The sequence below is a fragment of the Pelecanus crispus genome, chromosome 5, assembly GCF_030463565.1.
Source record: "Pelecanus crispus isolate bPelCri1 chromosome 5, bPelCri1.pri, whole genome shotgun sequence".
Classification (NCBI taxonomy): domain Eukaryota; kingdom Metazoa; phylum Chordata; class Aves; order Pelecaniformes; family Pelecanidae; genus Pelecanus; species Pelecanus crispus.
This window is the reverse complement of record NC_134647.1, coordinates 5,399,766-5,417,636: the sequence shown is the minus strand read 5'-3', so window position 1 is coordinate 5,417,636 and position 17,871 is coordinate 5,399,766. Positions and strand designations below refer to the sequence as shown.

Genomic DNA, 17,871 nt, shown 5'->3' with positions numbered 1-17,871 from the left:
ACACCCGTGCATTAGTTTTGTTTCAGTTCTTCATGTATCGCCACCTAAACAGAGTGCGGTTCTTTGCCTGTTTTGCTTCTGAAATTGTTTACAAGTGTCTTTGTCCACCAAATAAGATACATTTTTACTTCTTTTTAACATCATTTACATTGGAGACCACTCCATATTATGCAAAGAATTTGACAGGCCTTTGCTAAAATTTTAAAAAACAATTAAAATGTCAAAAGAGGAAGCGCTAGTACATTTTAATCATAAATCTCTGTATATATAATTACCACTGAAGGCAGCTATAAATGTTTTATGAAGAAAATGTAACCAGACTGTGCTTTGTCAGAAACATAACCCCAGAACATGTAACAGACTGTTCGCTAATGCTTAACGCCACACATGCACACAACCTTCTTCAGCGTAGTTCTGTGAACCCAGTCCTCCATCCCTTCTGCAGCCGAAACTCCAACTAACTTAAATTTGGGCTTGGATATACTCTACCAGAATGCAGATCACATGCATTGGGAGGTGCTGGAATAAACTTCCCTGACACGTATCAAGAAGGTCAAACCATCCCATGCACCCCACCTTATTTCCCTGATTGTTCCCTACTCTGGGTATTAGGACACAAAAGACAATTGAGTTGCTTTTGAAATCTAAGCTTAGTAAGAAATAGTAGTGATTAATGATAGGAAAGTGAAGCTCCTTGCAAAGCAGAAAATAAACAAATGCCTTTTGGCCACTTAGTGAGAAGAAGGTGCGCTGCTTGGAGGAACAAGCACTCAAACTGATTATGGTGGAAGATGGTGGGACTGACTATGGATGAAATATCCCACGCCATGGGAGCTGTAAAGGACAGCAGGAGCTCCTGCTGTTCCATGAATGAGTGTGCTTGTTGGGTTTGCTGTGCAGAGTCCAGGCTTGTGCTAGCACCCATCAGCTATCTATACAAAAATTTTCAAAGCCTCTACGCAATTTCCAAAATGTAGTACTCTGTTGAAATGTTATATGGAGACTGTCTCTTTGGATAAATGATGATAGTACACTCCTATTGTTTGAGCATTTAACTGTCTCCTATTGAGTAGTTTCTCTCATCTGTTTGATTCATTTTGATTCGAGCTGACAACATCCCCATTACTGATTGCTCTTTTCATAATTTCTCAAACATATAGAGTGGAAATGAGGTGAAGGAAGCTAATTAGTAATCTGAGGAGTTTAACCTGCTTATACAAATAAGTTTCAAGATCAACATTCAAAGCTGATCAGAACTTTGAAATCATAAAGCCCAAAAAGTAGCATTATCTAGTTAAACACTTGTTCATCAAGGAAACAACACAAATCACAAATTAAAATTGGTGTACAATATGCAATCCTCATCAAAAGACATCTAGTACCTTCTATTTTTTAAACAGGTAATTTGATGACAAAAACCCTCCTGTAAAGGTGAGATGAAGTTGTACTAAGTCCTAATGATGCAAAGTAACGAAACCCTTGCACCCTTATGGTGCTTTATGACAAGAGTGAACTCAGTATGTGTGGAAGAGACACACTCCCTGACAATATGAGTTTCAAGGTTGGACCATCAGCTAATATCGTGCATGAGTTTAGATTCAACAAGATATGGAGCTGTATCTCTAGAATTGCCTTCACTTTTTTACGGCAGGTCAAAGCAAACTCCAGAGACCTCCAAGCCTTAGAAAGGTCAAGGTCAAGGTCAAGGTGTAAATGGCAATTGAAACTTGAACCCAGGGGAAGTATCCAAGTGCTACGGGCAGCAGATATTAAGACATTTGGTTTTGTGGCAGAAGCTAATGACCACTAGGACTCAAAAAGGATTTGTTTCCAACTTTCTTTGTCCATCTTCGACAGCTGAGTTTTTAATTAATATGCAAGCTCAAAAGAGAGAAAACTCCCACTACTAATAATATGCCTTAATGTATTTTCCTCTTCTTTTCCAAATGTAGATCAAATTTTTGGCTCCCATTTGCACTTGGTTTGTGAGCATGAGAAATCTACAGTCCCCCAGTTTGTAAGACTGTGTATAAAAGCTGTTGAAAAAAGAGGTGAGTACCTTAATATTTAACACTATTTTTTTTCCCTATTAGTAATCAAAACTTTAACTTTGTAACTCTGCTTGAATTGGCAGGGTAGGCAGGCAGTTCAATTTATAACATAGTTATGAACTGAACTATATCACATTCTGTATCTTCATTTTCTTAATATGATAACTCACTAATAGAACCCATTGGTGCTGATTATTACTTATATTTTGTTTGACACATTGTTGGTTTAGTCTTTCTCTGGGTAAGCCAAATGCTAAACATCAATAAAATGTCAGTAACTTTCATTCTGAAGTCTCTGATGTGCATAATGTCAATACTTTTTCCTGAGTAAGTCCTGAATTGTATTCAACCAAAATAAATCTTATTCTAGTGTGACCATATTTTTGTTTTAATGCATGCAGGTGCCTAATTTTTACAGTTATTTTAAAAATCCATAATAATGTAAGAATATTGGAACGAGTATTCATCCTCATTAAAAGTTTTGATTAATTTAATAAGAAGGATTTTCACGGTATAAAAAGATGTGCTTAACACCGTTGCCTGCCTTCCTTTCTTCAGAGTGTATCTTCTCTCATTGAAGGTCATTTTCTTTGGAAGGTACATGCGGTAGATGCAGAATCTTAAAATGTATTGTATAAAAATGTGAGGCTTCATCACCATCTGTTACAAGTTTACAACTTGTTCCAGGGATCTGGGGAAATATATATCTTGCAAGAGATAGAAAATTTATTTTCAGAATAAGGCTGGGTGAACCCATTGTCACTGCCATATACTGGAGTCTCAGAACAAGAGAACCAATGAAAAATAAAAAGATACTTAGACCGTTAACCACTAAGGAAAAAGCTATTTTAATTCCATCATTGTTACCTGGTTTTATAGTGAAAGGTGCAATAAAACTACCCTGGAGTTTCAAAGTCTGGGAAATTCATGCTTTAATTATACAGCAAAGAGAGCACTGGGATATTATTATTCCCAGAATGATTGGCAGGAAGTCAGAGACTAAAACTGGAGATCGTTCGGTAGGGGGAGATAGTAGCATTGGTTTTTTGGAGGAAGGCCGGAGGCTGGATAAAGAAAGAGACAAAGAAAGGGGAGAAATGTGTGAAGTGACTATTAATAGAAGAGGAATTATGAGGAGAAATTCAGAACATGAAAAGGAAAGGCAGAGATTAGATTATAAAAATGCCACGCCAAGCAGAACATGTCTAATTGACTGTTCGGTTACGATCGTAGCACAGGTTCTCCAAAAGATGCACTAGGTATTTCATAGATGTTTTGTGGTATCTGACCACTCCTCCAGGAGAAGTGAGGTCAGAGGTCTCTGCGCTGCTGAACTGTAACAGAAAAATCCAAGAAACTTAATTAGATGTTTATTGTCTGTGTGATTATCAGAGAGATGTTCACAGAAGAAAATGAAAATATCACTTTCTTCAAAGGAGTTCATCCTTCGGAGTATTGCATTAGTGTTCTTGTGTTTCCTTCAAACTTGCTGTGACTTAGAGAAGTCTACCCCTTTTAGTTAGCCTAATATGTAAATAAAAGCTAATCATATGGCATGAGATAAAAATTTCATTTTATCACTGTATTTATGAGTTTATATTTGATATACAGTTTTTTCTATTATCATTTTCTTGGATTAAGATGCTTGCATTTACTCACATTCTATTTACTCAAAGTGTTGTTTTTACTAAGTTCTGGCATAAACTATCTCAGGACAGCAGTAATTTATGTGAAGCTAAGTCCAATGTTTATGCAAGCTTCTGATGACATTTTATACCGGGGTTGGTATTAGGAAGCAGTATGTGGAGGTGCCAAGTCTCCCGGCATGGCTGAGACTCAACAGATCTGAAGCCCTCCTCTTAATGGCCAGATATGCCTCCAGCCAAGATACTCAACTGCAGAGTCATGGGAAATACTTATGTACCAATTATGGAAAAGGCACATTTAATGAAAACTGTATGTTTACTTTCATAGTCTTAGTAAGATGGCCTAGATACTCAGTACAGCTGGCATATTGGCTGTTGTAGAAAAGCTTTTTTTTTTTTTTTTACTATTTAGAAAATATATCATCTACATACTGTAACAGTACCAAAAATGCTACTTGCATGCTTCATTTAAGATAAATGATTATTAGGAAAAAAGACCTTAGGAGACTAACCCTAAATGTTACTTACAAAACGTCCATGCTTCGCTGAACAGTTGTGTTCTTATTTATCAGCTCATAGATTTAATTATTATTTACCTATTGATTTTCTATTTGTGTTTTTTTCTTTTTAAAACATTATTTCTCTGCACAGAAAGTCTAGCAGTGATCTGAATAAACCATATTAATTAGTACATTTTCCTCCATAGATGAGGTTACATACAATAACCAACTGTAGTAATATTCTCCCACAGATTAAAAATGTAGAGGGTGTCATTAACTGTTGGCAAGATTTCCCATTTAGTTACACTATTTTTAAATGTATATATACATTGAAATCAAAAGAATTATTCTGAAATTATTTTGCTGCAACTTAGATCAGGTTTTGGTTATTTATCTCCTAGGTTACTGTTTGCTTATTCACCATTTCAGGACAGAGGTGCTTTATAAGGTTTAGTCTAAAAATTCTCACACCATAATGCATATTTATCTGTCCGAGAAGGATTCACTTGTTCAAGAGTCAACTCCACTTTTCCAGCTTCTTTGCTATTTGTAGTTATTGAAATAGGACAGGGAGGCAGAAGGTCTTTCTCCATTTACTCAGCCATCTTGCAGGGATGGTAATGGAGTTTAATCAAGGGAGTCAATAAAAATGTGCCCATTCTTGTAAACTTGTAAGGCAAAAGATTTTTTTTTGTAAGCAAGCTCAGGTTTTTTCTTCGTTCTTTTTCTTATTTTCTTCATTCTTCTTATTTATTCATTCCTAATTTTTGATGGACTTCTTGGCCTGAGTATTTAGCTATACAGACCTGTGCCGCTGAAGTCAATAGTACCTTGGCAAAGAGTATTGCACACTTGGGATCTAATGCAATAAAAAGAAAAAAACTCCCATATATACGATGCGAGCTGGTGAAGGTAAGAGAATAATTCTGAACGATGCAATCATCAGATTGAAGAAATACAGCGACTACTCAAAGATTTCTAACATTTCTTAACTTTCTACTTTCTCAGGGACTTGGAGGAAAACTTTTTGATGGTGTATTCCTTGTTTTTTCTATGTCGTCTTTTACTTCGCCATCGACGTCTACCTTGGATGTACCTCAGGCTTTTCTGGGGCTACCTGTTGACTTGCCTTTTTCAATCTGTATTCCACGCTTGTTCTTCTCCCCAGAAAGTGTCTGATAGGTAGCCCCGACCCTGAGCTGAGCAGTGCAGCAAGGAAAGCCTGGGCCAGTCCTCCCAGTGTACTATAACTCACATGCTGCGCGCTCCCGCCAAGGGTGGGGCCCATTGCAAGATTTTTGGTGTTTCTAGGCCAGATATTATTTCCAGTCATATCTTGAGTCGCCTATTTATTTTGTTATCCGCAACCCTTTAAAAGTGCTGGCTGTTTCTTTGCATTTTTTTTTTAAATATGTGAAAGGCATGAGTAGAGCACACAAAAAAATTAAAAATATCAGCCTGCATTGTACCTAAAAAAAATGCCATCTAGTACTTCTCATAGTAAAGCTTCATCATGTGAAAAGAGTCTGATTCTAAACTCTTTTCCAGGGATGATCATTTGTCTGTGTGTCTAACGACAGAGTAAATGAACACACCGAGCAGTCAGTATCCTAAACAGTATCCAGTGTAGTTTAGGTTTTGTAAAGAAATACAGTGCTAACACTCCAGGGAAATATAATTTAACTTTCATCTCTCTTTTGAAACATCCTTCGTTTTCTCCCTCCATTCCCAAATCCAAGTTAGTGTCCTCAAATCAGCCTAAATGACTTGAAAAATGACACTGCAGGCAGCAAAGCTGATGATTACAGGTACCATTTCCATTCTAAACTGGACATTGCAGACATTGTTTTCTTTTGCTTTTCTTGGAGCACAGGATGCTCTGACAGGAATGATACACAAAATTACATATTTGATTCAATGCCTAAAAGCCACCCTGGGATCCATAACCTTGCTTAAAGATTTAAGAAAGACCTTTAGTCCACTTCTGAGAAGGTTCTTAGCTTAGAAAACTTTATCTTTCAACTTTACTTCTTAGCAGCTGTTATGTTTTTTTGCTGTCGTTTGTTTGACAGGATCCAGTTATAGGTTCCGATGTCTGTTTAAAGAAACAGGGAGGTTGTTGGCTTTAAAATTCCCTTACTGCTTGTGTGTTCAACATTTTCCCAGGCTTTTCTACATAGTTTGCCAAGTAAAGGGACTGACCTTTTGTAGCAAACACTTTTTCATTTCTAAATGCTCACTTTGATTTTTGTCCCATTTTATGCTCATTCCAAACTGTTTACAACCCACTAAAAATGACTGTGAATTATATGTTTGTGTAATGGATTCCTTTTGTGGTCGGAGTGGAATGTTTACTTTGAACAATTAGTTATCTTTGGGCAGATTATAGCGACCTGAAAAAAGAATGGCTAAAATTATTATAGTACCTTAACTATTTCCTTTTGTTATCTTCTCTGTTTGTTCAATGTATTATTTACTGGGTTTCATTGCTCTGAGCCCCAGTGAACAAATCATGTTAAATAAGAGCAGCGACGAATAATCCCTGAGCGTAGGGCTGTTGGCTTGGGGGGCTGATCTGCTGGGGTAGGACAGGGTACGCTACGGAGAATTCAGAAGTGACCATTAGGCTGGGTGTGCAATTTTAAGATGACACAGTTTTGAGAGAAGTTTTAAGTGCTTGCTCTCTGAAAGTCAGATTTCTTAAAGGTGTCCAAAGTTTGACACCCCAAAACACCTAAAATTAAGACTCAGTTTGGCTTTAATGTCCACAGCTGTGATTTGATTATGCATAATATCATTGCAGAAATGCACCCACACAAAGCCTCATACCGCAGAATAGTCAGGCTTTAAGGAAGAAAATGTCTTTATGGGCAAAGATAAAGTACCTTATGGGATGTAGTAAAGAAATACAGTCATCCCGATGAAGAGAAATGAAGATAAAAATGGTATTTTAAACTACCTCACCTCCCAACTGCCATGCTGCCCTGTGACAGAAGGTTGTGTCCCTTTCATCAGTTTTATCTCTTAATCTAAAAGCTAAAGTGCAGCTAAAAGCACTTTAAAACCTATTTATTAAAAAAAAAAAAAGTGATATTTCATTACCTTCTAAATCATATACCGCTTAAAAGGTAGTCAGTATTCTGGTAGGAAGTTTACATAGAGGAGAGTTCACTTATCTTAAGGAGTTAAGCAAAGAGGAAATGAGTTTTAAAAATATAAAGTATTGTGAATATATTTATATAGCTAGGAAAAAATGAGTTTTTAAAACTGTTTAATGCTATCTCATTTTCTAATGGAAGAAAACACTGCAGAAGAATTGGGAAAGAAAAATCCCAAACCCCTCCTGAAGCTGATGCCTCCCATGCTGGGATCACTGACTTTGGTATGGTGTAGTTAGGAGATTACAGGAGCACAGTGAAGATGGCAGAAGACACGAGGCCTGTGCAGCCAAGATATGGATTAATAGCCACTGTATACAACCTCTAGCTGCTTATATCCCTATATGCATTGTAATCCTCCATATTATTAGACTTTTGTTCAGCGACTTGCTCCTCCAGGGTGTATTTAGCTTAAGCAATATTTTTTATGTATTGGTTCTCAAAAATGCTTCAGTCCCATTCCTGAGGACCTGAAGAAAGCAGTTGGAAAGTACAGGGTAGTTTTGCCAGAGTATGCTCACCACCGCCTTTGAGCTTCCATTCAATGTACAGCGTTCCTGGGCTACTTCCCAGCGTGATCAGACCAAACCCATCAGCCGGTGGCATAAAGGATTTGTTCTGGCAAGGTTTCCTTGAGAAGAAGGGAAACCTCAGGAGACCAACCTATCCTGTGCACAGGGCAGTTTTATGTTTCTGTCTGAGTGCAAGATTATTCTCCAACAGCACTTGGCCCCTGGATAACCACTGAAATGTATTTCATTTGTGTGTTCTCTCTATCGTATCTTTTAGCATATTTCTATCCTCAGAGCAAGAAGCTGTTCATGAATAGCAGTTTGTTTCCTACAAGCTCATTCACTGATTTTCAGTACTTATTCTCCTCTGGAAAGGTATTTTCCAAACTTTTTTTTATCTTCTCCCAGGCCTACACATGCTTCCTTGCTTATTCTGATATAATTTTACATGCTGTTTCCAGTGGCTTTAGAATTCAGTACCCTGAAAGTACAGAGATCATATTGCTCCACCAAATGATCTGAGCTCCCAGTTCTGCTAATTTTGTACTGTTCATTCTTTCCCACTTTGGGATAATCTATTATGCTTGGATACAGGCACGCACTAAAAGCTAATACTTCCATGAAGAATGTGCAATTTGTACTGTTTAGCTTGTGATGAGATTCCTGAAGTCTTTTATGATTCTATCTTGTTCCAAGGAGGCTTCTGCTCCGAACTTTTATATGCACTGAATTTTTTTTTTTTTTTTTTTAAAAAAGGAAACAAACCAAACTGATAGGAAAAAAAATTACACACACACACAAATATCCAGCAGTTCAGCAGATAAAGCCTTTTTCCAGGCAATTCTAGTGGGCTGAAGAAAACTGTTTCTGAGGGCATTGAACTATGTTTACTTTAAAGCGTCCAACAAGCATAAACTTAAACGTACAGATGAATGCAATATACAACAACAAAGTTCTGAGAAAAGCCCTTGCAAGTTTGTGATTTAAAATGGTTTGGGCTTTTCTGGTTTTTTTTTAATTCTTCTTTTGAGTAGAAATTAAGAGCGGTTGAATTTAGTGCAAACATATTGGCAAGCTTTCCTCAACCATTTCTGTCTTCAGGCTCAGGCAATCCTGCTATAGCCACCTTTCTTAGAGTAAGAGCCAGTTAATAGCGTTGTGCAAGGTCCAAGTCAGAATTGGCTCTGAAGGGTATTCACTCTGGGGCCTCTGTGTCTGCTAGAAAGCCACATTCTGAGTTAGAAAAAATATCAAGAAGTGTCAACAGGAAACATCACGGAAGGGCATACAAGACAAATTAGAGAAAAGGAGACAACAGCAGGGGAAAAAAAAAAAAAAAAAGGCAAAAAAGCCTTGCAATGACAATGCACAAAAGAGAGAATAAATATATATTTTAAAAAATTGAAAGCAGAGATGGTAAGCTAGTTAGAAGAAGAAAAAGCCATAAAAAAGGCAGGCATTTGAACCAGTTGCCGTCTTTGTCATAGTTACCTGATACCTGTTTCATTGATTAATCTGTTCCAGAGAAATGTATCCATTTCTATGAAAAAAGGGGGATTTGTATTTTAAGCCTTGCCAGTAACAACAAGCAGACGCTCAGTGTGCACCAGAGTAACATTTACAATGCCTGGGCCAAATTCATGCCTTGTGTAATTTTATTGCTTTTACTGGAATTACACCAGAGATGAGTTTGGCCTTTTGCCTTTTTCTAGCATTGTATAATCTATCTATTAGTGAACATGTAGAAGGAAACAGGGTATTTTGTCTTCAGGATTTTCCATAAAATCTTTTTCAATAGGCTTAATAAATAAAATAAACCACTTAACCTGTGAAATAAAAAAGAATCAAGTAACATTTTCTTGATATTAAAATAATGTTAATATACTTTGTAAATCAAGTAGTTGACATTTGTACATGCTGAAACAAAAAGTCTAGGGAAATTTAGAGCCAGCTGACTGTCTCTGGTGCTTACTCTGTGCCAAAGAGAAAATGAAGGTCCTGACATACCCCCTGGTCAGAGTCAGAATCAGGGAAGCTCACACATGAGGGTATCCACCTCCTAGCCTTGAAAAAGATAAAAAGATAGATACAGAAAAATCCTCTCTTTTCCTCCTGAATAAACGAAGGATGTGAGGCACTATGCCCTGGTACAGGACACATGCCATCACAGACAAGGAGCTGGCAGTATTTTCACTGTAAACCCCATTTAGTCAGACTTTACAGTTCAGCCATTAATAGAACACTTTGGGCTAACACTTGACAAAATGAGTCTTGGCCTAGAGGATATGTTCACACGCACACACACACACACACACACACAAAGTTAAGTCCATTAAGTTCCTTTAGGAGAAAAAAAAAGAGGTAGCTGTACTTTCAGATTCTTTCAACATCCCCATTCCTGAAAAATAAAGTTATCTTTTTTAAATAAAATTATGAAGGCATAACCCCACAATGTAGACTAATTGCTTTTCCTGTGGAAAAAAAATAAATGACTACAACTACACTTTATTTTTTTTTCAAAAAAAAGTTTTACAGCAATAAAAGAAAACACATAAAAAAAAAGTTTTGCTGTCTGTATGCAACACTATGGGGTCAGTTTAAAAAACCCTGTCTCCTTTTTTCTGCCTGCAATTCAACAGAGCAAATAACTGCAGTTGTATTTTATTACTTCAATTATTTGCTGTAGCAGCTTGCGTTACATCAATGTTTTAACCATATAATATAGCAGTCTAATGGGATTGATACCTAAGTGAGAGAAATTGTACCAACAGAAAGTTTCAGGAGCAAGGCAGAGGGCAAAGTAAAAGGGCAGCTTAAAAAGGAGGCTTTATGTTAAGGTTTTCACTTCTTTAAGAGAAGATCCTTTAGCTCATTTTACTCCTCTGAATTTATGAAACCGATATTGTTAGCAATCTAGTAACTGAATTGTCCCTAAATTGGCTGCTGCATGATAAACCCCCATGGAATTAACAAGTCTTTTAAAGAGCTCCAGTTGTATGTTCGCTTAGCAGATTGTTTTATTATAATCAGGATCCTCACAGATCATGGATGTAATTATATAGCAAACCAACTTCTTTTTGTCTTCATGCAGACAAACAATGCTCCCTGGTTTGGGAGGAATGACATATATGTAAATGAGAGCAAAATGTGGCCATTTTGTTTCATAACAGAACAGAACCGTATCACTTGGATCCTGAGCAGCTCCAGCCAGCCTGATCAAGCTCTCTCTTCATGATTCCTTCATGCGCCTTTTCTTTCTGGTGGCAGAGACGATGCATTTCAAATAATTGGAATTCGCAGGAGACAGATATTGCTATTAGAAACTGCTTTCTGACGTTTATTCTACTTTTGTAATGGGTATAGGTTATTTCTTTCTATAATTTCTCTTTTACTGATACCAACTTCTGTCCACCAAAACAGATGGAGACTTTTCTTTAAGGACCTGAACAGATCTATTTTGTGGTCAATGGTTGTTCCTTACAGTTAAGGAAATGCTTCAGTGTTTTGTTGGATCAGGGCCTTGAACTTCATGTGTTGGGATCGGAAATCTAAATACCCAGATTTTCTCTCAGGATTTAGAAAGAAAGACCAAGAACTTGTTCAGTTGCCCAGATTATGGGCCATTTACAGGTAAAGCTAAGGCTCTTAAAATCACCCTGGACCCCTGCAAACCAAGGGTAAGGTGGCAGGTCTTCTCCGAGATGTCTTCACTCAGAAAATAAGAAAGTCCTCAAAAGACAGAAAGAGGCTATTCCATGCCTCGTTCCCCCATCTTCCCAGGAAAAAAATTCCCCCAATATTTCAAACCATATGTTTAGATTTGTCAGTCCTGAAGTGACATGGTGTTACGTGACATAACACACCATAGTAGCTGCCACCAAATGGCTTTCCTGTGCCAGCAGTAACCACACAATGGTGTTGGAGGTACCACAACTTTTTGTTTACTTAGAAATGAAATAATTTTGATGAGTGTATGGTATCAGTTAGCAAGTGTTGAGTTCTTTATGGTGATACTGCTCATGTTGACTTAAATGGAAAACGGATCAGCTCAGAAATCTTTAATAAGAAAAGTTTCTCAGTGTACTTGTAGTGATGCCCTGTGGAGCCGCTAGAACTAAAAATCTGTCAGCATACTTGGTAGAAACTTTGTTTCATGGTTCTCTAACTCATATGATTGAGATTAAAGTGAACAAAATCTTGGCACATAGTTTGGCAGTCGAGAAGCATTCCTCTGTTTGTGTGTAGATGTGTGTGTGTGAGACAGAGAGACGGAGAGAGGCGGAAATTTAGCAGCCACTCATTTGGTGTTAAATTATCAGGTGTTACATATTTTTAATAAACCTTAGTAGAAAGATAAGATACATCCTATTCCAATGAAAACTGTTTTCACTTAGCCTATAAACTTTGAACAAGCTGAGCATCTACTCTAACCACTGAAAACAAAATCATTCAAATTCTCCAGCCCAGCTAAGCTGTAAGCCAGCCTTGAATCCAAACAGGGAGGTGGAAGATGCTGGAAGGGTGCTCGTTTGGCAGGCAGGTTCTCCTACTTTACCACTAAAACAGAGGAGCTCACAGACAGCTTTAATGCCCACACTTATGACCTGCAGGACTATCCTCACAGCAGTGGCTACTCTCTGGTCATAAATAGCACTGATCCGGTGACGGAGCTCCTTGCACAGGAGCACCTCTACCATCACTGAGCAAAGACACGATCTTTTTAGATGCTTTGCATACAGTCGTGATGTATCGATGTTTGAAAAGCACCTGAATTTGCACACTAGAAATTGTTCATAATGGTTTCTTTTATTATCTCTATTTCAGTGGCATTTTTGTATTTTGACATGTCGTACGTTAAAAACACAAAGAGCACAGCTCACAGTAAGAGTCTGTGTTAGAAACTTTGCAACTGTCTTGGATGTCTCTGTAGTAAATGTCATTAATAATTACAGGAATTTTCACCAAAGAAGGAAATTAGATATGGAAAACACTGTATGCCAACTTCGCCTTTCCAAGCCTTCAGAAATAGCAGAGGGTCTGTGTGAACCCTAGTAAAAGGGATGAGATAGGATTTCTACCTTCCTTACATCATTCCATGTCACAGTCAGCATTAAGATACAAAGAAAACTATTCAAATCAAAATTCTTCCCGTAGCTTCAAATTTTAAAATAATTATCTTGCATGAAAATATCAAATGATACCGATATTTATGCATTTACTTCACCCAAAATTCAGCTAACAGATATCCAGTGCATTTTATTGCCAACAACTAGGTTTTTTCTTATCAGAAGTTAGAATTTTTCTGTATTTCTTGCATGCCTCAGTTATGTTTCAGTGATATCATTTGTATTTCATTGTGATTTTTTTTTTTCTTGCATATTTCAAAGTAGAAAGCAATTTGTTCCATTTCAGACTATACTTAAACAACCTCTTTTCAGGAGTTCTTGAGCAATTTATACACAAGTTTTTTGCTATTTTTATGTAGTATACCATGGTATGCAAGTCAAACCATAAAATGAAAACTATGGAGTTGCTTCTGTCAAAGTAATGAAGTATGTGCTAGTCTCTCGAGTTTTGGTATTTATCACTCTTTGTAACACAGTTCAGGATACTTATGGTTGTTGTAGATACCCTAACTACATCTTTTGCTGAATGTTGCTTTGGTGATGGTTCAGATTTTGCCCAAATTAAATGGAGGCAGAAAAAAAGCTTTTAAGTTACCTGAACTTGTTTGGGGACAATAAATGTAGCTGGAATGACAGGAAAAATAATATATATAACTGTAGAGTCCTGCAGCTAAGATGGCAAAAAAAAAGGGGGAAAATATCTAAGCATGATAAGTTTGTGTCATATTCAAATTTATGTTTCCATTTTTTTCACATAATACTGCCTGATGTTACTGTTTCTTAACACTAAATATGATTTTTGCAGAAACAAGACAAGTTTGCTCACTTGTTAGACTAGAGCTTTATCACATTAAAGAAGGTGTAAGAGCATTCAGTGGAATCCCATGATTTTAATCACTATTGTGTCTTTAAACGTGTGCTATGTACACTGGGAAAGATATTATTAAAGTAAAAGTTATCTACGTATATATGTACGCACACACATTTATATCGCATTTATATGTTAGACAGATATGCAATGCTAAGAATTCAGTAAGTTGGTGTTAGATAGCCATATGTACACTTATCTTCCAAGAGAGCCTCTGAGTTTTCCACACAGGCATGGACTGTAACACCCAAAGGTGTCTGATAGTGTGCCTTACACTAAAGAATCTAATTTTTAAATGTTTTCTCCCACTTAAAGATAAAAAGCAAACACAAAGATAGATGCCTACAATAGGATATGAATAAGTAAAGACCATTACCAACTGCACATGAGAGCCTGAACTCCATTTTTAGAGCAGGGTTCTGCACATTCCTTTTGTTAGAAATCCAGAACCGAGCCGGTCTAATTTCTAACTGTAAGAAACAGATCCAGGCTTCTGCGTTATGCAATGAAACAAGTGCTATCAAGTGCCTCGCTGGTATTTCTTTAACCGTTGTTGAACTACAACAGTTAAGCTCTGTGTTCGCATCCGCTCCCCAGCAGTGCACAACGGCTGTAGGGAGTGCCCACGGACAGTGAGGTAGGACCCGTTCCGGAAGACAAGATAGATCACCTTGAGACATCTGAGCTGGAACTGAGCATAGCTTCAGGCTGTCAAGTAAAAAATGGATCAGTTATACAGAAGAGTATTGGGCCTAGCTGGACTCCTAAACTATCTCTAAAAAGCCAAGGAATGATGGAAGAAGCAGTCCTGTGACTTTCAATTTCCATCCTAAATTTCCATATTCCATCCTAAATTTCCATTTTCCATCCTAATTTTCCTATCCCAGTCGCTATCATTAAAAAAACCCCAACTAATCCCTTTGCCCAGCAAAGGCACTACAGTCCAGAAAATGCAAACTCCTTACCCATTTTGGCTGAAGATTATGTATGCCCAAATGTACAGTTCTTCCGCTTCCAACCGTTAAAAGTCCAACAAGCAGCAGTACTAGTCAGGATGGGGAGGTGACATTACTGAGGTCTAATTTAATCTCTCGCTATTGTGAAAGATGGGAAAAGATTTGTCCCTACTGTGCACTAAATTCTCTTTAAAATCAGCATTGGGAGCAAGGGATGTTTGGAGAATTCTGTCTGTCCCTTAGCTTTTAACCACAGTTCCTACTGGTGTCAGTGGACCTGCCTGAGAGTCCTATATAGTCCTAGGAGGAGAGTTAGACCCCCCAAAGTGCAATTTCCCCTGGTGTTCTGATGTTGCTCAAAAAACACAGGCATGATGTTGGTGATGATGGATCCCCAAATGAAGCACAGTTTAACCAAAGTGGGAGGATTTAGCAAAATGCATAAATTTCTTGTATGCTACTGTCTGTAACAGGCAGATCTTCAGCCAGTTTAGTGAGCATAAGTTACAGCTGGCTTTTGCTGGAATAGTTTATGCTCTTGACCCTCCTCAGTTGTATAGCCAATAGGGAGTTGTCAGGCTACATGTGTTTTTAAACTTCTTTCAGCTAAATCAGAAATCCAAAAGCAAAATACAGCTCTCAGCAGTATCATGTGGAGTTGTGACACTCCCTGGAGGGCTCGGGGTCCATAAACCAGTGAATGGATTACAATGAGGCATAAATGTAGTATTTTCATCCATGACAGATATAATCTTGAGCCTGTATTTTTCATGTTACTTAACTCTTTCAGAACGTGATGTGTGACAGAAAATGTCTTATAATGCACATTGCAGTAAATATCAGTCAAGTATGCTTTATTGCTGAGCTCTACATGTTTCCAGAAGTTAACAGGCACAGCTGGGATATAAGAAATGGCAATGTTGTATATATTTCTTGAACATACAAAATACCTTGGCTCTCTTCTCCCTCATCCTCCACATTACATCCCCAGCTGTTCTGCTCATGTCACACAGTGGATGAGTTTTTCCATCGTCAGCTTCTCCTAAAATGATAACCTTTATTCAGGCTTTCATCCTCCCCAAAATAAACTGCATTTATCTACATTGTCATCACATTCAAATCAGACTATCACAGCGTATATTGCGTGGCACAGAAGAATCGAAGTGGTAACTGATGGAAGGTGGTAAACTGCCCGTTGGTAGCTGTAGCGAGCAGAAAATACTCAGTGCTGGTATTTAACATCTATCGATTTTCCTACAAATGACTCGGATCTCTCTACCTGAAATTCGCTTCTGTCAGTCACCACAGTGCCTTATGGCCACAACACCAGTTGCTGAAGGACCACTCAGCTTTTGAAGATTTCTAATACTCGTGAAAGACCTTTTGGTCAAGCAGGAGAAAAAGTATAGTTGATAAAGTAGCAGAGAACCACAGAAATCCTATTTTATTTCAGATAAATTAAGCATTGGTCAGAATGGACCTACAAATCCGTATGTGAGAAGCAGTAACTGCAGCAAATGAGAGCAAATAGGAGTGATGAAGGAGGTATTAAAAGAGAAAACAAACAAGCAAACAAAAAAGAAATGAACATTCACAAAATTAAATACTAATGTGTTACAGCGAGAGAATGGCTATTTCCAAACATTTGGTAATTTCAGATATTATACTGTGTTGCATAAAGTAAGACAATGTTATTTCCTTTTAAACTGCCATTCCATTTAAACCAGCGAGCTGGTGTGTGTACTTGAGGTCTGTATTTGGTAGGGATTTTTCCCCTTTAGCATAAACCTTGTTGATTTAAAAAGTGAACAAAGATGAATCAGGTGGTAAATGTATTCATGTAATCATTTTCATTAATAAGCCGTTATAAATAATAGAGGGAAGGCTTTAAGTGTATAATTCTCTGTAGCACAATTGAGATTTTTCCACATCTTCAGCAGTAAGTTAATTAGAATCACCTGCATTTTCTTGGGCGGACACCAAATGGATTGCAAACAAAAACAGATTAAAATAGCTGTAGCTCATGGCATACAGATGACAAGATTCACAAAGAGGACAATCAGGCAATGAAAACCTCCTCTTTTTCAAACATTTTTAAAGGAAATTCAGCTCTTGTGAGTCCCTGTAAAAAGACGTTTGTAAGTGTTTTGCTGAAAGACTAGAATGGCTTTGTTTCTGATCCCATGATGAGTGAAAGAAATGTTTAAGAAAGATCACTTTACAGAGAGATTCAGACTGAAATGTGATGACTGTGATTCAAGCCAAGCCAAAAATTACAGCTCAGAATTAAAGGGGATGGACGTGGCTTGGGAATCCATTTTCCCACATTCCTGAATCTCAATCATCCCAGCCAATGTTTAAAAGAAAATACAGTGGAAAGCAATGAGGTCACTTTGTTTAGCTGCAAGAAGTGGGACTATCAGAATGGCAAAAGTATATATTGGAGGTAACGGCAAAATTACAGTGAACATGCTGCATGTTCGATGGTTTCATTCAAAAAAGCAGCTTCAAAGCTTAGTTTTGTTTCTTGTTACAGGGAGCCTTCTGAGTAAGTCTTCTTGTTCCTGGGACTTTTAAACCATAAACTTCTTGAATGTCAAAGACAGTGCAACACAATAGAGAAGACGGCGAAAGCATAGCAAGCTTGATTTAGGCATTAAACAGCAGCCCTGCATAGCAGTGAACTGTGTGCTAGTTCAAATTGCACTTGCTTTGTACTGTCGCTATCCTTATTTATTTGTATATAAATATCTAAGTGGAAATTCTACCATCAAGTGATATGAAACAGAATAAAGTATATCATCCATCATATTCACTTGTTACTTATTCTCAGTATGTAATGCTCATATTCAGTGTTGTAATTGCTTCTATTAAACAGTTTCTACAGGGTCTTGAAAACAATAAGATCTTAGTCAAGCTTTTCTCCTTTCATTGCATCTTGAAGTTATTACTGCAAGAAAAAATTAGATTCTCTTTTTATGTAGGAATGCCCCTCATCTTCTTGATATTATTGCAGTCAAACATAGAATTATTTCTTGTTAGCTAATTTCCTAA

The 17,871-nt window shown here is 37.4% G+C and overlaps 1 protein-coding gene across 1 annotated transcript in view; it reads left to right on the top strand.

Annotated features, from left to right (window-relative positions):
- The window catches only part of ARHGAP15 (Rho GTPase activating protein 15), a 322,363-nt gene that overhangs the window by 192,151 nt on the left and 112,341 nt on the right, over positions 1–17,871 (top strand). The window contains exon 10 of the mRNA XM_075710898.1: positions 1,953–2,051. Within this exon, the coding sequence (XP_075567013.1) occupies positions 1,953–2,051 (99 nt within the window). The remainder of the gene's footprint in view (positions 1–1,952; positions 2,052–17,871) is intronic.